Source organism: Neospora caninum, chromosome XI (assembly GCF_000208865.1).
Source record: "Neospora caninum Liverpool complete genome, chromosome XI".
NCBI lineage: Eukaryota > Apicomplexa > Conoidasida > Eucoccidiorida > Sarcocystidae > Neospora > Neospora caninum.
Window position 1 is genome coordinate 3,115,976 of NC_018397.1, and position 23,519 is coordinate 3,139,494.

At 53.5% G+C, this 23,519-nt stretch overlaps 4 protein-coding genes across 4 annotated transcripts; 2 read left to right on the forward strand and 2 right to left on the reverse strand.

The window, feature by feature from the left end:
* Positions 1 to 367: 367 nt before the first annotated feature.
* Positions 368 to 1,363, reverse strand: NCLIV_056730 (conserved hypothetical protein; the record flags this gene model as incomplete). The annotated part of the gene is made up of 1 exon (XM_003885228.1): positions 368 to 1,363. The coding sequence occupies one exon, from the start codon at positions 1,361 to 1,363 to the stop codon at positions 368 to 370; it is 996 nt and encodes a 331-aa protein (XP_003885277.1).
* Positions 1,364 to 4,805: 3,442 nt separating this feature from the next.
* On the forward strand, positions 4,806 to 7,289 carry NCLIV_056740 (hypothetical protein; the record flags this gene model as incomplete). Its single annotated transcript, XM_003885229.1, has 1 exon — positions 4,806 to 7,289. The coding sequence occupies one exon, from the start codon at positions 4,806 to 4,808 to the stop codon at positions 7,287 to 7,289; it is 2,484 nt and encodes an 827-aa protein (XP_003885278.1).
* A 1,763-nt stretch (positions 7,290 to 9,052) lies between these two features.
* NCLIV_056750 (Ap4s1 protein, related) lies at positions 9,053 to 9,484 on the reverse strand (the record flags this gene model as incomplete). Its single annotated transcript, XM_003885230.1, has 1 exon — positions 9,053 to 9,484. One exon carries the CDS (start codon positions 9,482 to 9,484, stop codon positions 9,053 to 9,055), a length of 432 nt encoding a protein of 143 aa, XP_003885279.1.
* Positions 9,485 to 12,341: 2,857 nt separating this feature from the next.
* NCLIV_056760 (putative helix-hairpin-helix motif-containing protein) lies at positions 12,342 to 20,285 on the forward strand (the record flags this gene model as incomplete). The annotated part of the gene is made up of 12 exons (XM_003885231.1): positions 12,342 to 12,400; positions 13,012 to 13,590; positions 14,260 to 14,349; positions 14,508 to 14,562; positions 15,327 to 15,465; positions 15,611 to 15,656; positions 16,420 to 16,535; positions 16,860 to 16,975; positions 17,259 to 17,939; positions 18,765 to 18,827; positions 19,370 to 19,591; positions 20,160 to 20,285. 12 exons carry the CDS (start codon positions 12,342 to 12,344, stop codon positions 20,283 to 20,285), a joined length of 2,292 nt encoding a protein of 763 aa, XP_003885280.1.
* Positions 20,286 to 23,519: the final 3,234 nt, after the last annotated feature.

Here is a 23,519-nt window from a genome sequence, read left to right on the forward strand (position 1 = left end):
AGCTTGTTGACAATCGCGCTGCATTCAATTGCATACAGGGCTCCGGTCCGAAGATCCATCCAAAAGAGAGCACGACGCCTGCCACCTTGAATCGTCCACGTACATGCCAGTGCGAAGCGTCAAACTCTCCTTTCCTGCTGCGGGCCTATGGTCGGGAGGTGCGTGCCGGCAGGAGCTCAGACTCCTGAATCTGTTACTGAGGCTGCGGTTGCCGCTGTAGCATCGATCTCGACTGTGCCTGGTATCGGCGCCGCGTCCCGTAGACTCTCTCAATTCAGATCACCAACAGTTTCGGATCCAGGGGCGATTGGTTCGAAGCATTACGCAATTTCAGTAAACGTCCGTCGACAACGACACGTGGTCCGGCTCAGTCGGGATGGGCTCTCGCGGGAGAGGCAGTCGACGCTTGCGGAGGCGTAGCAGGGGCCTCAGATGGGGTCGAAGCATAGTACGACGGAGGGGGATGATATCTCGGTGAAATATCGAAAGCCTTTCTCAGGTCTTCGTGTTCAACATCACTTTCTAAATCGGCCTTCCGTAGAGCACGCCTCAGGGGCGGACCTCCACTCGGTGCGACCGGCGGGCTGCCACGTGGTGTCGAAGGCGGAGGGTCGCGCTTAAGGGAGTCACCTGATCCAGAGAGGATACTTGGGTCTGTACTGACATCTGTCGAATACGGTCGCCGCTCTCCTACTGGCCGCCACATTTCATGCCCAAAGTCTAAGACGAAATCTTCATCTTCATCTCTCCCCCACTTTGTCCAACCGTACCAACCTAGTCCACACACGAGCGCAGCTGTAGCCGCTCCCACAATCACCGTAGCCTTCCTCTGGTGGCGACTGAGCCACGCGAAAAAACCTGATGACTTGTTCCTCACTTGCATGTCATCATTATCACTGAACCACGTGGAGCTTTTCTTGCGCCTGCCCTTGTGAAACGGGACCAGCTGACTCGTGGTGCTCGCTACTCTTCCTGCGTTTCCACCTTCTTCCGGTTTAGGGATCCCGGATGCAAGACGAGCGTCACTTTCTTCAGCCAGCATATCCAGATACTCTTGCAGTATCACTTCCGCTCGGTGTCTACTGATGTTTTCAGAGACGGCTGACTGCGAGCGCTTCACCCCGTCTCCCGAGTCCTCCTCACGACGAGTCACCACATCTGGCTCATACGATTCGTTCCCTCGAGAAGCCTGACCGTTTTGGGGTGGTGCCCTTGCCCCGTCGCTCTTTTCTTGTATGTAGGCCTCTGCATCAGGTCTGGGAGACCTGGAAGAGATAGTCAACGTTAGCGTCTCATTGAGAGGAGCTGCCTCCGCTCCACACAAAATTTGCAGAAAACAGCCGACGAGAATAAAGCCCACCATGCCGGAAATAGACGGGGATCGCTTTCCACAGAAACAACTACTCAAGCACTTCGTAGTGTAGTTTCATGACGCCAGAAACGGCGTCGTACAACGAGGAATGAGCGAGTGTAGGCGATAAGGGAGAGACACCCGTGTTCGTGGCGGAAAAAAGAAAAAATGGAATGACAGAAAAACGCGGGGGTGTGAGGAGAGGCGTAGGTGCTCGCCGAAGCCATCCAGCGCAGGGACCGGATAGAGTAAGGACTGACTGGAAGAAAGAGCGTATAGAAGACGGCATGCTCGACAAAGTTGCTCGCGTGTCCAGACATTCTTCGTGTCTTCCGTGCCTCCCTTGTTTTCTGAGTCTCAGTATGCCCCCCAAAGGCATCACACTAGAGTCCGTGCATGAGAGCTGTATTGAGGCGTACCTCAATCAATCCTCGCTTGCTAATGCGGCAAAACAAAGCGGCCCGTTCTCCCGAGCTTTGATCCAACACGCGCGATCGATGCAGGGTGTTGCCAGCCTTGTCAACGATGTTCGTCACAAGGCGAGTGTACAGCATATGCTCAAAAGTTGTTCGTCACCGTCAACGCTTTCATGCTCCACGGAGTCGAAAAAAAAGATCTCCGCAGTGCAACCACGTCGGCTCCCATGGGCTGCGAGAAGAGAAATCACGGTGGAGAAAGCTTGGGAGCCCAAAACATTAGCATGTCGCGCCTGTGCGGCTGGAAGAAGGAGAGACCTGATGAATAGAGACGCAAGTTCAGAAAGGGGTGCCCTGGCAGCGACAGCTTGAAGACTGTCGAGAACTTTCCAAACCTTCGTTGTCTCTGACAGAAAACTAGGCCTTAAGAACCTTTCAGCATGCCCAAACCCTACAATGTATGGTCCCCCTACAGAAACATAAACAGAAGCTCGACCCCCATCAAGCGCATATCCGAGTACTCAGAGTCTCATGATGCTGTCTCTACTGCTGTGGCACGATCGCTGTATGCCGCGATGCTTCTCGGCAGACGAAACGGCGACGCGCGAGTACTTCACGGTCTACATGGCACAAACCAAGGTGACCCCCCCGAGCACGCATGGAAAACGGACGGACCAGCACGTGTCGAGAGTAGGCGTCGACTCCCTGCTGACCTCTTCCGTAGCAGAAATCTGTGGCAGAATGCTCTGAGCTTGGAGGGGCGCCGTTCCAGAAATTTCTTCCAACATCCATGGGCACAAAGGCATGCACCCCTGTCATCGCTGTCCACGCGCTTCATACCGCACAACAGTCCATTTTGCCGAGCTACTGGCAGACGCGCGCCTGCTATCGGGCACTCTGCTTAGAAGAAGATCGGCACTCTCAAGCTCTGGATGAAAACGCGTTAGCTGATCTTAGCGTTACCTGAACCCTCGAGCCGTTCATCAGCGACTCCCAACAACCATGCTTCCTTAGAGAGCTGTCGAAAAATTTAGCCCTTGCGTGTCCACACTGCAGATTCAAACCTTCCGCTCTGAAGCAGCGAACGGTTTCCTCGAGAAAGGCATTTCTGCGGAACAGGTCTTTTGCTCCATTCTCTAGGACGCCGTAAGTGCCTCACGGAGGAACATCCGACGGGCTGCATGTCGGTCTCGGGCAAAACGAAATGGAGAGAATTAACTCTCTGTCACGGGGTGCTTCCGGATACGTGGCCTTGACTGTCCACATTCGTACCGTTTTATTCGTGGCATCGTCCCTCTCTTTTTCTCGTTTCTACACCTGATGTGCGCCTACATTTTTGCCGAGCACTATACAGACTGCTGCGTTTCCATCTCTCAGACTTATACTCCAGGCCTCCGCAACCGGCGCCGGCCGAGCCCCTGACTAAAAAGTAGCGCAAGCGGCCGGGCATTCTCGACTCCACATGCGCTTTAACGCTCGCTGTGTGCATTCGTGTGTGTTGTGTACGTGAGTGGCGTTGCATTGCCTCTGTGTGTCTGTGCAAGAAACAGGACAGAGCACAGACTCGCTCCAACGCAAACCAAAGAGACTGGTCCACACTCTGGCAGGCTTCTCGCACACGGGATTTGCGCACTTGCAGGCCGCACCGAAGGGAAACTCTCATTGGTCCCCGAACGTTGGAACTCGAACACATGCAAATTTGCTGAAGGCGGAAATCAGAAAGGTGATCTTGTGCTGGCGGGACACAAGGAAAATCACCTATCGTGAGGAAAACCATTTCGCCTCTACAAACCCACGTTGTCTTGCCCCACTGCAAGCGCGTACACCCGACAGTGGACGGACGAGGCCGGTCCTCTAGGTTCCTTGGTGATTTTGTCGGAAAACAATTCCCCCCAAACCCGTCTCTCTTGTCACACTCTTGAGTGAGAAACAAACCACCTGCAGACGCGTGATATCCGTTACGAGTTCTTGAAAACAAGGCGAACGACGAGGAGGGCGATTGATCAAAACCCCCCGGACAAGATGGGGTGTTCCTGTTTACGTTTCCTTGGTGTACGCATGCGACAAGACACCATTTCCCCCTGCAAAAAAAACGTCTGGATTCCATAGGATCTGACTTCTCCCACTCTTTCAAGCTCTCTTACAAGCGTGCGTCCTTCGAATCCAGGCGCCCAAAACTCACCAACTTTTTTTCGTGTGCTGTCCGGCTCTCTACCCAGCGACTCGCTCGCCGTCATCGGCCTCGTCGAGGAACCGAAGAAACTTCCCAGTCTCTCTCTTCTCGGCCTTCTCTCAAACCCCAAAATTCCCTCAGAAGGAATTCCCTCTTTAATTTTCGGATCGGTGTGAATAGAGGTTCTCCCTGAAGCCCCGTGCTTTGCAAGGCTCGGTGCTGCTGGCTGTGTAGAAACGAGGTCGGCTTTCGGCCCTCGCGCAAGTCCTGGCGTGTCTCCCCCGCCCCGCGTCCCTCAGACTCGCCTCGATCGCCTTCTTTCGCGTTATTCGCCGGCGTTTCCGGGTGCCCCCCTCTTGCTTCCGTTTCTTTCTTGGTCCTTCCGGGCTCCGTGACCCCAGAGAGGCAGCAGTAACCGACTGAACATGGCGACTGGTTCCAGCGTCTGACCCACGAGGCACACGGCCATGAGCGTCCGTTCCAAGCTTCCCCTGAACAGAGACGGCTCCATTTCGGGACATGTTGTGTCTCTTTGCATCCGGTCGGCTCCAGAAACGACACCCGCTTTGGGGAGATGCCTGAAGGCGCGCCCCGACTGCAGATTCACGAGTCTTGAGAGACAAAGAAACGGGGTTCTCTTCGCGTCCCATCTTAGTCTTTGCCCTCTTGTTTTTCCCTGATACAGAAGCGCTGTCGTACGCAGTTTCCTCGGTAGCCCTGTGCGGAGAGAGACAGGCACGTGAGGACAGAGCCACCGGCGTGCTTCTCTGCGCCCAATCTGGTCCCTCTCCGTGGCACGACTGTGTTTACGGGAGCCGCCACGGTGTCCTCTGCGACTCCAAACGGCCTACGGGGGAGTGATGGGATGAGCGGTTCGCAACTGTGTTCGGCTTCTCCTCTGGAGGACGAGGCTCTCCTCCTAAGCGACGACGTTTGCCTGCTTCGGCCGTCCCCGCCTTTCCTGCTGCGCAGTGGAGAGAACTCCCAGGCGGACGATAGCCAAGCCACGTGTCTCCAGAACTTTTCTCAGTCGCAGTGGACGCCAGACAGCGCACACGGAAGCTACGCGTTTTGGCGTCAAAATGGACATCCGCACCGGAGCCGCCTTCTGGACAGCCAGTTCACCGACTCCCCCGGAGATCGGGTGTACATACACCCGACGTGGGATGAGTGGACGAATGCGAAACGCCGAAAGGAAGAACCCTCACACGAAGCACAAACAAGGAACTGCGGGAAATATGCCATTCCTCCCGAAGGGGAGCGGAGAAACCCTTGCGCTTCCTCCTCGTCTTGCGCTTCAATGCTGAAGAACCAAGCGTGGCATTTGGATTGTCGTCCCTCGTCTTCGCCGCTGTGTCCCCCGAGCCGAGAACGCGACGGGGACGAGGAACCGCATGTTTCGTCTTCTTTAGCGGCTCGTCAGTCCTCGAGTGCAGCAGGACACACCGTTTTTCCTTCCTGCCAGGCGCAGGCGCCTCCCTCGGAGCATCGGGCGTCTGTGCTCTCACGACTTGCAGCGGGGCCCCAAGGAGAAGGTTTCCCGCGGCGAGTAGTTCAACGAGGGCGCGAAGAAAATGAGGGAGGAGACGAGGCAGACCCCGCAGGGGACGGAGACAGCGGCTCGGTAGGCAGTGCCAGGGAGGAGAGGAAACTGGCGGGGCGGCAGAACACTCAGCGGAAAGCGAGACCGAGAGATTCAGCCACTGGAATCATTCTGCAGCATTTCCGAGGCCTCGGATTCTCGCAGGCAATGTACACCGAAGACGAAATGGACGAGGAAGAGGACGACCATGAGGGATGCCGAGAGGACCTAGAGGAGGAGCCAGCAGAGGAGGCGAAGGAACAGAAACCGAACGAAGCAGAAGTCGAGAATGCACAGGCCGCAGAAGAGGAGAGGGACGCCGACGTGCTTCCCCTCGATGTTTCCCCGTCACGACGACTTCGGAAGCCTCGCCTCGACCCAGCTTCTCCGTCTGTCTCATCCTTTGTCAATGCGTTGCCATCCAAGTCAGCTGTCCCCTCTCCTTCTCTCCGCCCGTCGTGTTCCATCACTTCTGCAGCCTCATCTCCTTCCTCGTCGGCCGCAGCTTCTCGCGCCGCTCCTGCCGCATGCGGCTCGTCCCGTGCAGAGCCGGAATCGAGGGATAGGCTGAGCAGCGCCTTGCATGCGTCCTGGCAGGCCGACGGGGGAGACGCAGCGTGCGAAAGGGAAGAAGGCGACGACGAGGATGACAAGAAAACCGAGAAGGCCGATGAAGAGGGAGAAGAGGCCTCCATCGGGAAGCCCGCAAGCCCCGAGCGTCCGGCTTTGGCTCCCTTCGAAACTTCCTCTCACTTTTCTGCGGCGGACGCTTTGCACCTGTCTTCCTTTGCGGCGTCTCTCCGTCCATCCTCTCCCTCGTCTTTCTCTCCCGCTTCGGCCGCGGCTTTACCTGCCTCCGCCTCTCCCTGTTCGTCCTCCTTCCGTCCAGTTTCGCCGTCCTCCGACCCCTGGGGCCACGGCCTCAGGAGTGGGCGGCCGTGGCTGTGCTGCCGGCGCGACTCTGAGGATTTGGACGATTTGCTGAACGTGGATGTCGACACCTGCGATGGAGAGACCCCTTCGTTTGCTTCGGCGGTCTTCAAGGCTTCTGCCTCCTCCGCTGCATCTGCCCCGCTGCAGTCGGCCGCGTCTTCTCTTCCTGCGTCCAGCCCCCGAGAACCTCTTCCTCCCTCCCGCCGCCCTTCGCTCTCGAGGGCTTCAGCATCCTCTACTTCTCGCTCTCTCTGTTCGTCCCTGTCCTCTTCGCTTTCGTCTTCGCCTCTCCTGTGTCTGTCTTATCCGGAAGAGAAGCCGAGATTCGCTGGCCCATACGATGGCTCCAGCCCCCCGGCGCTCTCGCGAGAACACGGAAACGAAGCTGTGCCTCGCAGAGAAAAGGAACAGAGACTTGCGGCCGAGTCTGTGGTGTCTAGGGACTCGGCGGCGTGGCCTCGTGCTTCGGAGTCCCCCTTCCCTGCGAATCCCACGTCAACTCCCATCAAGCGACAAACATTCACTCAGTCTGCGGCAGCGTCTCTCTCTCCTTCTCATTGCTCGTCTCCTGTCCCGTCTTCCCCGCCTTTTTCCTCTGCCTCGTCTTCTCTCTCTTCTTCGCTTGCTTCCTCTTCCTCCTTGTCTTCTGCCCCTGCAGCTGCCTCCCCGGTTTGCGCTTTTCCTCGGTTCTCTGCCTCGAGGCCGTCTGGGGCTGGTCCTCCAGCGTTCGTTCCGCGTCACCTGCCGAGCGATGCGTGGAAAAGCCGAGATGGGAGACTGCCGGCGACGAAAACAGGAACACAGTTGCTCCAGAGTTCGGGGCTTCAGCTGTGATGCGTTCCTCTCTAGGCAGCAAAACGATGTCTCTGCAGTGCAGAAACTTCGTGCTTTTCCGGAATGCTTCTCTGAAACAATCTTGTCTGCTCCCGGGACTCAGAGATCACGAGCATCCCCCGATTTTCCAACTCGATTCGAGATGACCCGTGTATGTACACGGGGGAGGCGGCCGCGTTTAACAGCGAAAAAACGTGCGTGGCAGTCTTGCTAGTATGCCCACAATCCGAGACGCCCCAAAAATGGGGCATATGCGGACACGCCGCAGAAAAGCAAATACATATATGATATTTATATATGCATGCGGTATCGCTCCGTTGACCACTCCCACGCGTGAGCTACATAATCATATATTGTGTACTATATACAAAACGCGTCTCTATATAGGATATATGATATTCATACACTTATGTGCATCCTGGTACATACTTTGGAAGGGGAAACGCTCAGGCTGTGTCCATCACTTCACGCGCTTCAATCGAGAGGCGCGTCGCGAAAGAAGGCCTTTGTGGGATGAGAATATTTGCAGAGGCGACGTTTGTGTCTTTTTGCATGCAACAAACACAGAACTGCCGGTTGTTTCTCGCACACGAACGAGAAGGTCTGCGTTGCGAGGCGTCCTGGCCTGACACAAAAGCGACGGGCCTCAGACCGAAGTACATGAACCCAACAGCAACATATGCTTTAAAAAAAAGATATACATATATACATATATCTTCACAGAGGCGGAGATACAGATGCACACATATGCGTGATCTGGAAACAAAGAGGCCCTGTTGAGGATTGCAATCTACAGTTTTGTATCCTTTAGGGGAGGCGTGAAGACTTCAAATATGGAGGCCACACGAACGTACATAAATATGTACACAATGTTTCTCGGAAAGCGACAGGAAAAAAAAGACACCAGAAGCGTATATTCGTCGTATGCCCTACGGTGAAATACTTTACACCTTTAAACAGAGAAACCTACCCACTTGACATCTCTCTCCCCCACTCCCATATATATATATATATATATATGCATGTAAATATACACGCGTATATATATATATATATATATATATATATATGAATTGCATGCGCAAGGTCTAGGACATAGCAGGAAGAGCGACAGAGAGGTAAGAGGACGAGATGGAACGAGAAAGGCAAGAGAAAGAGACAAAGGGGACGGATGAGGGAGGCGAAAGGCACGAGAGCACCGGAGGGCGTGGACTGTCAAGCGGCAAACAATTGAGCAGGGATACGAACGGGAGGAGCGTTGAGAGCGAAGAGAACCGGCCTTGCACAGCCTCTTGCCAACGAAGGACGCAGATAGGAGAGAGACACAAGAGATGAGGAGGGACTGGAACAAGAGGAAGGAGAGAAGCGAGGAGCAAAACAGTACGATTCGTTCCAGGAAACAAATGCGGGCACAGGAGACAAGCGCTCCGCCTAGAAGAGAAAGCAAAGAAGGACGAGAAGGCGTGTAAGACCACAAAGATCGTTGACAGAAGGAGCAGAGACACCCGCGTCGTTTCCCCTGCAACAGCGCTTCCTCAAAACCGCAATCGGGATGTGCGCGAGAAAGCCAAGTAGCAAAAACGCGGCTGCGCCGGAAAACGGCGGATCTCTGAGGAGACGTACCCGCGCTCCCAAGCCTGTGTCTCTTCCCACCGTGCTTTTCCGGTCGTCTCCGTTTCTCGCCTTTCTCGCACTGTTCGGAATTCGCTTTCAGGCACGCTCTTGCTGGGCAGTGCACATACACCCGAGCCGCGCGCGCTTCGTCAGTCGAGACCGTCCAGGCGTTTCGCGCGGGAGACGATCAGTTTCGGACTTGTTTGAACTATTTCTCCGGCCTGGATGAACTGGTCGAGAAGGAAGTAAACTTTGTCGACGTGGAAGATTATGTCGAGCTCGCAGACCGTCCCGAAGTACTTGTCGAGCAGTTCGACGAACAGCTGGATGCCTTCGTACACAGCCAGGTCGTTCTCGGTGCTGTCGATACACACGACAAAGACGAGCCCCGCGTACTGCCTGTACACCAGGTGGTAGGACCGGAAGTCGAGGATGTTTGCCCACCTTCGCTGTCTCTGAAGGACTGCTGCGTGGATCCCACTCTCCACTTTCCACTTTTCCTGGTCAGACAACCCGCCTTCGTACCACCGCGAGAGGCGCGTCTTCCCCTGACGGTTGAGCAACAACACAAATCGAATCATCTTGGAGACTCAAAGAGCGAGGAGACAAGGAGCGAGGAAGCGAGGCGCGAAAACAGAGAAACGATGAGAAAGAGAAGGAGATACTCGACACGAGAGGAGGCAGGCGAGAAGAGGTGCGCACGGCACTGTAGAGACGAGAGGCGAGACAGGAGACGAGTTGGCGAAGGAAAACGAAGCAGGAGATTACGAGATGACGGTGAAGAGATGGAGGAAAGCCTCTGGCGCGGGACGAAGCAGAGAAACCCCCAGGGGGACAAGGAAAAAAGTCGAAGAACTGGACGGCGGCCGCTGCTCTGTTCTGTCAAAAACGTGGACCTAGAAGGGCGACGCACACCAGTGCATCTCCTCTGCACGCCCGAAAAAAACTGAAAAGAAGAACGGAGAAGAGGAGGCCACACGAGAAAAAAAAGGGAGATGCAGACAGCAGTCAAGAGACCCGTCTTCTCCTTGTCATGCTTTCTTTCGACGTCCGAACGCGGTGTCTCGACACAGGGAGAGAGAATGCGTTCCTCTTCTGTCTCTTTCTACCTTCTTTCTCTCAAGATGCGCCTTCTCGCCTGCTTCTGTGCCTTTGCCTCCCTCTCCCCTTGCCTCAAAAGCTTATCTTCCCAGCCTCTCGCTCCGTCTTCCCTTTCGGAAGAATGCGTGCACCTGTCTTGTGTGACAGCGCCTCCTGCGTTCTTCCACTCCCTCGGCTCTTCCGTTTGCGTGCTCGCGTCGCTCTTTTGGCTTTCAACAAACGGGTCTCGGCGCGCCCGCGCGGTCTCGATTGCATACGCACAGAGCTCAGCCTCCTCGACGCCTCCCTCGGTTTATCGCGGAAGTCGGAGGCGCATTTTCACTCGCTTTCCTCCCCTCTCTTCTTATCCTTCCTCGCCGCTAGCGTCCCTTCTCGACGCTCTCTGCCCAGGAGAGAAGAAGGAGACGAGAGAAGAAGGACAGAATGAGAGAAGGAGAGACGGAAGAAGGGGAAGGCTGCTCTCAGTAGGCAGAAGAAAAGACGAGCCTGGACGGCACGGGAAAAGACGAACGAGGACAGGTCTTGTTTCCCCGCCCTTTGGCCGGAAAACGAATGAGAGAGGGAAAGCCCGAAGTCTCGCACGGAAAAGGAGAAAAAACACTGCGAGCGAGAAACAGCTTGGGGCGGTCTCTGCTGGAAGTTACCACGAAACTTAAGAACGAAGCTGACAGAGCGGCAAGGTGTGACGGCTAGGCGCGAGAATCAACGAGAAAAGTGTCATCAAAGAACGACGCGATGTGGAGCAAAAATACAGATAAACGAGACACGGATATCAGAGAGAAGAAAGTTAGTTCAGAAACGAGCAGAACGCGATTTTTTTCGCAGAGATTTGGCGTGAGTCACCCCGTAAAGCCGTGTTTGTCGGTCTGCATGCGGTTGGGCGAAAAGCCGGTACCCAAAGTGAGAAACGCGCAAAACACATTTTCTCGGAAACGCGGAAAAGGCAAGACAAAACCTGTCTCTTGCGGGCTCTAGAAGATGCCGAACGCTTTCTTTCCTCCTGTTTCCCCCCTGTTTCCTTCAAAGAGAAAAGAGACTGCCTCAGCAAACGAGAGACGGTGGCTGGGATGTGAAGACACACACTCGAGGAGGCGCTCTCTCGCACGTTTCGATCTTGACCTCGCAGGGAGGGACCAGACGCTGCACAGGATTCCTTCTTCGCGCCCGCGTTCTCTCTTTTCTTCCATTCCCCTCTTTCTTTCATTCCCGTCTTTTCTCTCGTGAAGTGTTTTTGCGACTCAAAGAGAGGCTGCGTTTTCGTCTCGTTCTCCAGCCGCCGATCTCGCCAGTCTTCCCGATCCTTTGCGGGGGTGGAGTCACAGCTTCACTTGCAGACGTGGAAGACCAAGACGGAAGATGAGCAACAGGAAGGAGGAGCGCGAGCGTGCGAAGGAGACAGCTACCAAAGAGTACGACGGCGGGGCCTTTCGGCACGAGATCCAGCTTGCCAACGTAGCGAAACACCCGTCTCGCCGCTTCCCTCGGGAGAAATACCCATAATTGTGCGCAAGTAATCATCAGCAAAGAACTCTCCGTAATCCCACATACATATATGAGTATGTATACTGATGTATGTACACGCATATGGACACATATCTTTATTTAGCTGTATATGTGGGGTGGAAGGTGGCGGAGTCCATTGCTGTGAGCATCTCGATGTCTAGATACACCCGAAGGACCAAAACAGAACTGTGGAGAGCGCGACCGCTATTGCGGAGGATTCCACACAACGCGTGTCGCTCCGTCGAAGCGAACACCTCTCTGGCGGGGTCTTCGTGATTTGTCTGCAGTCTTGGTTGTCTTTTGAGCAGCTGCCTTTACGGGGCGAGCCCGCTGGGACAGAAAAAGAGCAGAGAGACTCTGCGAGACTCCTTCTCTGACAACTTGCAAGTCCCTCGAAATGGGGAAAACCTGCCAGAGAGAGCAACGGCAAGGAGGACGCGTGGTGTCCCAGACACCCGCCGAAACCGCCTCCTGTGTCGCTCCTTCGTCCTCTTCTTCTCCGGTCGCTGCTCGCTCGCCACTTTCGTCTCCCTCGACTTCTTCTCCTCCCATTCCTTCTTCTCCTCCTTCTGCTTCTCTTCCTTCTTCTTCACTTGCTGCTTATCCGTCCCCGCCACGCTGTTCGGCTTCTCTCTCTTCATCAGGGGCCGAACCTTCTGCATGCAGTGACGTGGAAGACCTCGAGTTGCTCAGGCAGGCCTGCGAGGCCTGCGGCGCATGCTCGGTGTATCACCACAGTCGCTTTCTTCCTCGCTCTTCCGCTCTCGCCGATTTCCGTTCTTCTCTGCTCTCGTGGTTTGACACCCACCGACGAAAACTCCCGTGGAGGTGAGAATGTTTCTGCCTCACTTCTTTTCAAAGAGCGACGCACACGCCAGTCGTTCCGAGAAAAGGTACAGAAGATGTATATATATATATATGTATATATATGTATGTGTATGTATGAACATGTCTATATATTTCCACGGATGCCTTGCAGTTCTCGCGCATCTTGTTTTTTTCCAGCTCTCTTCTCCAGGGTCTCCGCCGTGTTGGCCGTCTCCCTTTTTGGCGTCTGAGCATCGGCGGTTTTGCGTTTCCTTTTTGTCTTTTTCTTTCTCGTTTTTTTGCCGAAGTTTAGCCTCGTTCTCTCTTCCCCAATCCTTTCGAACACGTGTCGTTCACGTGCTCCTAGCGCTTTAAGCTGCATTCACTTCTTTCTGTTTTCTTCTCGCTTGTCTTCTCCGTCCCCCCCATGACTTTAAACATCTTCGTGTGCGTCGGCGCTTTTCTTCGATTTCGGTCTCTCTTGCACTTCATTTATCTTCCTTGGCCTCCGATTGTCTTCGTCTTTTATGCTCTCCTTCTTCTCTCGTCCACGATCGTGTTTTCGTGCTTCTCGGTTCGTCCCCCTTTGTCGCTTCTGTCCCAGTCCTCGAATTTGCTTTTGCATGCGCTGTGGATCCTTCTAAAACTTCCTTTTTTCTTCTCTGACTTGCTAGTTTCTTTTTCGTGTCTGCCGCAGAGGCGATTCGCCGCCCTTCACGTCGTGGAGCGAAACGCGCGCAGCCACGGCCGAGCAGACCAGCCAGAAGAAGAAAGGCGTAAACGGAAAGCCCACTCCCTCAATTCTCTCCTTCTTCGCAAAGCAAAAGAAAAGCAAAACAAACGGCCATCTACATCATGCCTCGTCCCCTTCATGCGCCTCTTCATCCGCGTCACCTCCGTCTTCTTCATCTTCTTCCTCGTCTTCCCCCTGTGGTTCCCCCTCTTCTTCCTCCTCTTCTTCCTCTTCTTTCTCCTGTTGTTCTCCCTCTGCTTCTTCCTCTTCTTCCTCCTGTTCACCCTCTTGTTCTCCCTCCTCTGGCGAAGCCTCCGTCGAGGTTGACCTGGATGCGCTTGCCGCGTCACCGGCGCCTTTGGATCCGCTGCCTTCATCTTTGAGTTTTGTTGCGTGTGCGGAAGAGGAGAAAGAAGAGAGGGCGAAGCGAGAAGAAACGAAAGAGAAGACAGAGCGTCGCGTGTCCCCGTACGGCATTTGGGTCAGCGAGGTTATGCTTCAACAGACGCAAGTATGCACCGTCATTGATTACTGGCAACGATGGTAAGTCCAACAAAATGGCTGTGTACTTGTTCAGTGCTACAGACTCTTGCAGATATCTCTCCTGTCAAATACAAACGCGCATATACATATATATACATCTAGTCGTCTTCTGTCTGCATGCTTGTATCTATCGCTGCGCCCTCAACATACATATATATATATATATATATATATATATATGTATAAAAGCATCAAACGTCCTCACGTGTGTACGCATGCACCTGAACATCAGTGGTGCATCTCGCGCTCTGCTGTGGCGTTTGTCGACACCATTTCAGCCAGCGGATTCGTCTGTGGGAAACCTCTGAGTAGCTGGTTCTAAGCCGAATGCACTGCGTCTATAGCGGAGTTTGCTAGCCAGGGATTGCACGCAGTTGTTGAACCCGAATGAAGACACTGCATACGGCTGCTCTGGCACCAGGCGACATCCGAGTCTGTGCATTGCAAATGCATGGATCCATGAAAGTCCACAGACCAGGATTTACACATCTGTATGCATAGTCTGTGCGTGGGGCTATGTATATTCCCTGCATATCTCGAGTTCTATGCGTGCAGCGATGCCTCCCTCCCTATGTGTATGGAGAGCTCCACGTGCATGCATGCCCAGAACAGTCCAGACGCATGCACTTGGTGTCAAAAAACATCTCTTTGTGATTCATGTCCCGTCAGGATGTCCCGGTGGCCGACAGTTACGGAACTGGCCAAGGCGGAAGAAGGGGAGGTGTCGCAGATGTGGAGCGGCCTGGGCTACTATCGCCGGTGAGACAAAGTGCAGAAGCGCGGTTTTCCCTCTCTCTGCTCTTTTTCAAGTTGCGCATAGGCGCGTGGAAACAGACAAAGTACTGGAGACTCCACGTGCATCTCGCGATGCATGCAAACGTCGACAGCAACTGCCTCTTGCTTTTGTTTTTGGTCAGGGCGCGGCAACTGCTGAAAGGCGCTCAGACGGTTGTACAAGACTTCGCCGGCGAGGTGAGTTGTGCCTGTTTGGCCTCGGTCTCTCTGGATTCTGGCAGCCGCTTCGCGGAGCGCCTAAAGAGAAGCTTTTCTTGACTGAGTTTCCAGATCAAGATGCGCGAGTAAACGACAGATTTCATGTATCTTGCGCTCGCTCACCTCTCGCCAGAGAGCGGGAAGAGCCAGAACGCAAGAGAGGGACGGAGCAAGAGAGAGAGGGAAATGGAATGTTCTTCGACGCAGAGGCACAAAAGCGGAGCAGAGCTGAACCGAGGGGACACCCCAGGCGTCTCCAACGGCATCGCAGGCATCGTCCCCTATTCGCGTGTATGGGGCTATTCTCGCGTTTGTTCTCCTTGGCTTGTCTCTCCCGTTTCCTCTTGCATGTCGGAGAGAAGGCACAAGGCTTTTCTCCACGCGCTCCCCCCCCTCCTTAACTCTGGATCTCTTTACTCTCGAGGGAAGACATCTACAGGCAGAACGATGGGGGCTGTGCGAGAAACCCTCTGACATTCACTCTCTCCTCCATGTTTTGTTTTTCTGAGTTTTCTCCAATCGCGATGAAAGATTGCCCCGCAAAAAACCAACCGGTACTCGCCTGCTCGAGATGCGGATGTTGCGACTGTCTCCCTGTTGTGCGTTTGCCTTGTCTCCTTTGCGTTTTAAATGCCCCTCTCTCCCCAGACACAGTGTACAGGCGAAAAGAGGGGACAGAGTTTTTTGAGATACAAAAAAACAGATGATGTGGGTTTCTGTCCCGGGTTTTTCCAATGTGGCAGCTTCCAGGCCAGGTGGACAAGTTGCTCACCATTCCCGGCATCGGGCCGTACACGGGCGGAGCAATCAGTGCAATCGCCTTCGGCAATCGAGCCGCTGCTGTCGATGGAAACGTGCTAAGAGTTCTCTCCCGTTTGTTAGGTAAGACAGCCTGTCTCGTCACCAATATAAACAGGTGTCCACTTTTGACGCATTTCGGAGCTTTCCTGCGAAAAATGTTTCTGTCTTTTGCTCTTTGACTTCCGAGCTTCTGCATTTCGTGATCCATCCTCCGGTGTGGCTGCAGGCCTCGCGGTGCCGGCCGATAGTCGCGCTCTAGCTGCCCTGTGCAGGTGAGGAAACAGAGAGAGAGACAGAAAGAGAGAGAAAGAGAGATGCAGAGAGAGCGAGGGAAAACTCCCTCAGAACTGTAGGCCAGCGACGTGCCGGACGCTTCGTACCCGACAGCGGTTCCTGTCGAACTTGAGTGCGTCTCTGTTCCAGAAAACGCACTGTCGTTGATAGGCTTGGAAGCTGCATTCGCTGTCTCAAAATAAGCCACGCAATAAAAAAGAAACAGGCAACGAAATCCAGGCGGCAACCGTGTAGGAATATCTAGCCGTACAAGCACATATATACATTGAATGTATCTGCGAGCATGTGGTTGCGCCAAATGTACATATAACGTAGGTAGGCAGATCTGTATCTGTATCTACATATCTCTCTATATATGGTTACAGTGGAAGCGTTGTGAAGGCGTAGTTGAGAGATTGTTACTGTGGAATGAAGTGAATGCGTATCCTTTTTCGCTCACATGTTTCCGTTTCCATCTTCCCAGGTGCCGCAAACTCCCTACAGTTATTTGGGTACTCGCACGTCTCTAATCGAATTCTTATACATTTGCATAGTTATCCAAGTGTTTTTGTATGTAAGTAAGTATGTATGTATATACATATCTACATATATATATATGTATATGAAGCTGGGCCGATAATGTCAGTTCCCGCTTTTGTTTGCTCGGTAGCTGTGTGGTATCTCCATTGTTGTTTCAATGCGCATGCGCAATGGAATGCCGCGTTTTTTTTGTTGGTGATGTCTTTTTCGGTGCCTCTACAGTCGGTTGATGCCTCCCCTTTTAGACCCTCGACGGGCCGGCGCGTCGACAGAGGCGCTGATCGAACTGGGAGCGACAATTTGCACCCCGCGAGCTCCCTCTTGCCTCTCCTGCCCAGGTAGAGATTCCAGCTGTTCTCGTCCACGGCGAAGAAGGAAACTGCTGTTTTCTTCCTCTCTTCCGTCCTCGAAAGGATTCCAAGCTCTACCCACAGACACTTCCTCAGACGTCTCCACGAGTATTTTTGCTCACACGCATAAATGTATGTACGCCTGTCTCTCCCTATCTACCTATATATATATATATATATACATGTATAAAGACGAGTATGTACTATTTTGTCTCTCCTGAGGCGTGCATGCGTTTCTTTAGGATAGGACCGTCGTTGTCTTTGTTTCCTTTGGTTTGAAGTTTCTCCTCTCGGTGTTGCTTTTTTTGCCAGTTCGCCATTTTTGCTTGATAAACCAAGAGGCGAAAGAGGGCAGCTCTGCATGCAGGGCGCGGCGCGAGCTCCACTCTTCAGACTGCAAGCTATGCATTTCTTTTTCAGAGGCGCAGGTGAGCAGCCAGTGCTGCGTTATCGTTTCCAAACGTGAGAGGGGAATGGAGCTGACCTCTGGCGGTTATCCAGTCGCGAGCATTTGCGCAGATGCATCAAAAAAAAACTTTTACGCAACCAGCAGCGTTGTCTTCATGCAAATCGGAATAGACAGAAATATGCGTGCGTGTGTATGGGCGTAGAGATGCATGCTTGGCAATCACGTGCAGGACCATATATGTAGCCTCATTTTTGTTTGTTTTTCTCGTGCGTATTTCTCTGTCATGCTCTCTATGTGCATAGGCTGCTGTACGCGAACGCCAGCAGGCAGCGTATCCCGTGGCAAAGGCGGCGAAGGCGCGCCCTGAGGAATCCTACGTAGTCCTCTGCGTGACGCGCCACAACGCAAGAGATCTTGCAAACACGAACGCGCGTGCTTTAGACAGATATGGACCCGCACTCAGCCCCACTGGCAGTCCGTCTGCATGCACAGACACCCGCACGTGTGAACGAAAAAGCGGGAAAGGGCCCGGCTTGGACAGGTGGGAAGTTCTCCTGAGGAGACGCCGGAGCTCCGGATTGCTCGCAGGCCAGCTGGAGGTCCCTAGCTATTTGACAGAGCGAACGGGAGGGGCCAAAACACCAAGAGAAAACGAGGACACGAGACTGAAGAAGAGGAAACGTGCCGAGGAAGAAGAGGAAGACGGAGAGGACACGTGCTCGGTGTCATCAGATGTGGATATCACACACGACCAGACAGGCACTCTTCCGCGCCTAAACAACGCGAGGGCAAAGCAGGAGAAAGAGACGAAGGAACCGGAGGGGAGACCAGGTGTAGGCCTATTGGCAGCGGCGAAGCGTGGGGGGTACATCGGATTGACGCGGGGTGCGGGCGGAAGCAAGGCAGGAGCGAAAGCGGAGTCAAAACAACCGCGAGACGACGCTGGCGACGCACGACGCACTCGTACAGACAACACACAGAAAGTAGGTGATCGAAACGCACGCATCGAGAGATACAAGCTCAGGACTTCGTCTAACCGCGAGACCCGGGGGACCGTTTCCCGGGGGGATTTTCGACTTTCGGCTACGTTGATATAGCTAGCTGTGGAGCATGCAAGTTGCAAAGAAGAGGAACTGTCTCGGTGACGATGTTTTATTTTTACGAGAGGCCACACATTTGGAGAGTTCATTTCTTTTGCAGGAGGCAGTGAGAGCGACACGAAAACCCGTAGACACGTTTGGTTCTACACAAAACGACAGTATTCATGCATACATATGCACATGCACGCGGAAATAGCTCTACATATTCTCTCACACGCAAGGTTGTTTATAGAGATATGGAGGAACAAGGGAGAGATCTTCCGAGTGAGGATACGAAAGAGAACGCAAAATGGCCATGCTGAAACGTGAAAGATAAAGTTGGCGCGCCAGCAAAAATCGCTGCTGCTTGACCGAGGAGACATTTGCACGTGAGACCTACCAGACGCCGAGACGCGAGAGGCGCAGTCTGCTTCGCCACTGCACATATTTAGAAGAGCCACACGTGCAAACACGTGTTCCGCGAAGTGGAAGCGTTTCATTTACCGACCTGCGTGGCGTTCTGTGCTCGTGCACTCTTGGCACTACCGCTGTCGGAAATTCGCGTAGACGCTGCGAGATCGCTGTCAGATCTCCTACCACAGAAAGCCGTTGCCGGAGAGCGTTTGTGTCCTCTTGGACGCACCCTTGGCGCCGCTGTTGCGGCGTGTTTCCAGGCTTTCTATTTCTTTCTGTTTTTCCACACTTGTCTCTCCATCTCTTCCTTCCTAGGCACTCCGTGGTCTTGCCGAGCGACTGCAGGCGTCAGTAGCATTCGCTGACACCCCCGCGTTTGTAAGCCGCGTCGTTCTGATACAGCAAATCCAAGTTACACTGGGGAAAACGTGTCGATATGGGTGTGCGAGCGCAGACTTTATGCCACGGTAGAAATGTGTAAACGCTTCTTTGGGAGGCTGTCTGCGCGGGTGAACCCAGTGTACGTTGGACCTCCGCGCCAGTATCGTTTGCAGGTGTGCCAATAGACTCAAGGGGACAGTGCCCATAGATAAAAGGAGACGAGCCTCGAGGTTTCGAGGTATCAACAAACCCACGACATTATCGTTGCCTGTTCCCGTTTTTCTCCGCAGCTGTCTGAGCAGCCACATGCAATTCCGTCGCCCGTATGACGCTCGAAGCATCGGGTTGTTTTGCAGGCGTTATTGAGTTGCTGAGGCTTCCAGGCCATTTCTGAGAATTTGGATTGTCGCGAGAGGTCTTATTCTTCGTATTTCCTTTCCCGCTTCCTGTGTACTCGTCACTGGATCGTGGATCGGTTCTGTCGATATCAGCTATCGTGGACAACTGTTTTTCCTCCGACTGCTGCGACGCCTTTTCAGGTCGGGGAAGTTTCTCATGCCTTCAGCCATGTGCAGCACATGCTGAAGATTTTTTGGGTAGAAAGCAAAGATGGCGAGACACCCTCCAACAGTAGAGAGTCTTCTTTCACCAGGGCCATGCCGAAGATTGCAAAGGACGAGAGCGAAACGGAAAAACAGGCGAAACCGGACGGTATCGATTGCGCGAGACAGCTGGAATGGGTCTCTCTCAACGAAGCATCTGTGAGTGGCAGGAAGCACGACGCAAGAAGGAAAACGAAAACTCTGCGAACTGTTTCAGCCTCAAAGCATTCACCGTATAGCGGCTGCTCAGATCTAGATTGGATTCCGAGACACACGCTCTGACTCCCCGCCACGCAGTGGCGTTCTCGGCATTTGGCGAAGTTGCATGCTTAAAGAGGTTTCAGAGCTCCAAACAACCGCGAGATCCGTTCAAAAGCGGTGTTGTCTCTAACGGCCGTTTTCCCACCTTAGTTGTTTTGAACAAGTTCCCCAGTGGGCAACTATACAGCAGTCCAGAATTGCCCAGCAAACCGCGATAGACCAGCTGTGTGTCACTTTGCTGCGAGGAATAGCGAACCCCCAGGCACAGCCCGTATGCGTTTCAGGACCAAGAAAGTTAGGCTGCTCGACCATCACGGAAGCCGGCAGTGGGGACTGTTCTCCTCCCTGCGAGAGGTTCACCCCAACGAAAAACCCTCTATAGAGGCCTGACTGTCCCAAGATTGACATGCGCTACTGTTCGTATGATTCGACGCAGGCTCTTTGTCACTCAACCTACACAACCAAGGTGTTGCAAGCTTTAACTGACTTTCTGCGTCTACGAGGAGACTGTTCTTCGAAGGAACTCGTGAAAGCGGAAAAAAAACTGGATACGAAGACACAGACCTCCCTGCCGAGTCGCTTCCTCCGGTGATTCACCGGAGGAAGCGACGAAGGCGTAACTGCCTAGAAACGTTTCTGCAGTCGCGCGTTTGACTCGGCTCTCGAGAGATCAGGAGTCTTCTAAGATCCTTTTGTGTCAAAATGTGTGGGGTCTCCCGTCGCGTTCCCAGGGATCTTCGGGAAAGTGATCGTGTGCTATCTGTCAGAACCCTGCGCAACGCAGTCGAGTTCCGAATCCTAAAGAACACCTTTCAGGTGGTTTTATCCTAAGCCGTTTGCGTGCCGTAGACCCAAGACTGAGATCCAAATGTTGAAGTAATGACTGTGTTCAGATCCTACCGAGTTCCCGTACCTGTGGAGATTGGCTACTAGGAGCAAAAATTCACCCCATAAAGGCAGTTTTAGAGATTCGTGGATTCTCTACGAGAACTTCCACGTATACCCCGCAACAGATGGAGACGCAGACTTCAAGCTGTTCTCATTCTTTCGTCTGCAGAATTGGCATCTATGGGAGTGTATCGTCCGGGTCTGACAAGATGCAAATCACGATAACTAGTGGTGGATCGGAGCTGCACGTCCTCGTGGACGTACACGGAATTTTCTGGTTTCGTTGCCGTCCAGGTGGTTAGGCCTCATACGCTGACTGTGTAATGTCCGTTGTTTGCGCTGGGGAACCTCTAAACATGCTTGATACAAGAAACGTGGACAAGTGTGAATCGCCAGATCTATCTCTGTCGCAGACCTTGTGCTTCTTGACAACCCCAGCATTCTAATTCCTCTTGAGAAGAACACATGACAATGGAGGATGCCTCTGTAATGAGAGCTGTGTGGACTTTATGGGGGCAGTGAAAAGGAACCGTGAAGACGTGCTGGCGTCGAACCCTACCGAAGACGAAGCTTGCGGCTTAGTTTCGCAAGGAGCATCCAAAAAATCATGGAGAAAGAACCAGAAAAGGTGAATGGCGCGAGGAAACTAGAGAGAGTTGGAAAAGCAGGTAAGCGACTCCGACATACGCAACTGGGAGTGTATCGAAAGAAAAAGGAGAGCTCGCCTTCGGCCTTGTTTGAGGGCGGAACTAGAGAAAAAAATGGACAAACACTCTTTAGGCACGGGTCAGAAAAACAGAAAACAGGAGACCGGAACGTGACCTGGAGAGAGCGGCGAAACAGCGGCGTGTGGTTTCCTCGAGCCTTCCAGAAGAGCGGAGACAACGAGATTTCCTGGAACCTCCTCTATCGCTGTAGTGACGCGATGGTACACACTGCGAGAGTCTTTTTTCTATTTTCGTTTTATGCGGCTGCTGCACATAAACCTTCCGTCATTTGTGTCCACAGTGAAAAAGGAAAAACGCGTTTTCACAGGGAAACATCGCGAGCGGTGGTATTTCTATGCTTTTGGGCATGTTTGTAGCTAGTCGCTTTGCGAATGTTGATTCCGTAAAAAACGCGTCGGTTTCCTTAATCCTTCTTTGTGTCGCCAGTGAAATTTTACCACCAGTCCTGCGCTTCGATTTTTCTGATTGTTCTGCTGGTGTCTGTGCCGGATTCAGCGACCGGTTCCAGCGTGTCTACGCCGATAGCTTTGAAGTCCCGGGAAATTCCTCGATATTTCTGGCCGTCGAGCTTTACCTTTTTTCTTGGCAGTGTTTTTTCCACCGTTATCCGCAGACAACACGGAGACGAGAAAGGAAATCTGACTCATTTTCCGTGGCTAGGTCCGCGGGCTCGCGAGTCTCGATTCTCTGCGTGCGCTGTTTTGCGCGCAAAGCCGCTTTGCCTCGAACAAGACAAAGGTCTTTTCTTCAAGCCGCACAGACTATCATCGCGGCGCGGCGAATATTTCGTTTGGACTTTCCCTCCGGGGGCTTTCTTTTTTCCGGTACATTCGGCTTGGATGTTTCTCCGTCCTATCCGCCGTTGCGCTTTTCCCCATCTCGATTTGCCACTCAGCTCTCGATTGTCGCTACACCGCAAGGGCTTTGCCTCGCCCTTTCTCTTTCCTCGTTTTTCGTTTTTCCCCAAGCGAGAGTGGCCTGTTTTCACGCGCGCCTCTAAAGTAGATGCATTCCCTTCGAAAGGGCTGGCGCCGCCCCTCAAAACGGACGAAAACTCCAGCATCGTCCGCCGCATTTGAAACTTCGCCTCTTTTCGCGCGCCAATTTAGCGCGTGGAACGGCCCAAAGCTCGACGCAAAGCCGCGACAAAGAGCGATACCGACCCGGCGTTATCAGACGTTTCAACCGACCCATTTAAAGCTGGCGTTTTCCAGGTACGCCGTGTCCGGCGTGTGTGCCTCGCAATCTGCGTGAACGCGGTTGAGGGCAATGCCTCTCGCGAACGCTCACTGTGAGCTGCGTTGTTTGCGGTTGCACGCTGTCCAGTCTCTGGAACGAGAGACTTGGCGTGGGGCGAAAACTGCCAACCCCTGCCGCTCACTCGTTTTCCCCAACCTTTTCTCCGTCCCAGAAGGTGCTCAATCCGCGACTTCCTTCTCTCTGCTGTCTTCGCACTCCACTCGCTTTAGATCGCAGTGTCGCTACGTGTCACACTTGGGTCGAGCAAGGCGGTTCTCGCAGGTGCGTGTAACCGCGACGGAACGTTTTCCCCCGTCGTCTGCATCTCCTTCATGTTCTTTCTTTCGTCTGTTCTTGTCTCGTCTAGCCTCAGAACCGTCCCGTCCCGAAAACGCAGTCTGTCCGCGCGTTGAGGCACCCTGACCTTCTCGCGTCCCGTCCAACTTTCTGAAACGACACAAGACTTGACAGACACACGTCCAGCGCTGGCCTGCTTTCGCAGCCGTGGCATGCAGGCACTCTTCCTCTCCAAAAAAAGTAGTTAGAACTGCCTTTTCATGTTGGTGTGAACCACCGCAGTTCCTCCCCTCGCCTGCTCTCTCGCTTCTCCCGTGGTCTAGAGTTTGCGCTGTCTGACGCCTCGCGTTTTGTGCTGTCGAAAAGGAGGCGCCGCGCCACTCCTCTTCACCGTATGACTTTTTGGACAAAGAGAAAAATCTCCAGGACAGCTCCCCGTTCTTGCTGTCGTCTTCCTGAGTTCCTCCCACGTTTCCCACGTCTCTCTTCTTCTCTATCCGCTTTGTTACCCTTGTCTCCATCCACTGTCTTGTTTTCTCTCCGGTTTTGATTCTCACTGTCCCCCGTCGAGTGGTGTGTCTCTGGTCTCCACTTTGTCGATTTTCCCCATAGGGCGTCGCGTTTCCCCTCGCTTTCTTTTCCTTCGTGCTTCGCACCAGTCTTTTCTTTTCGGT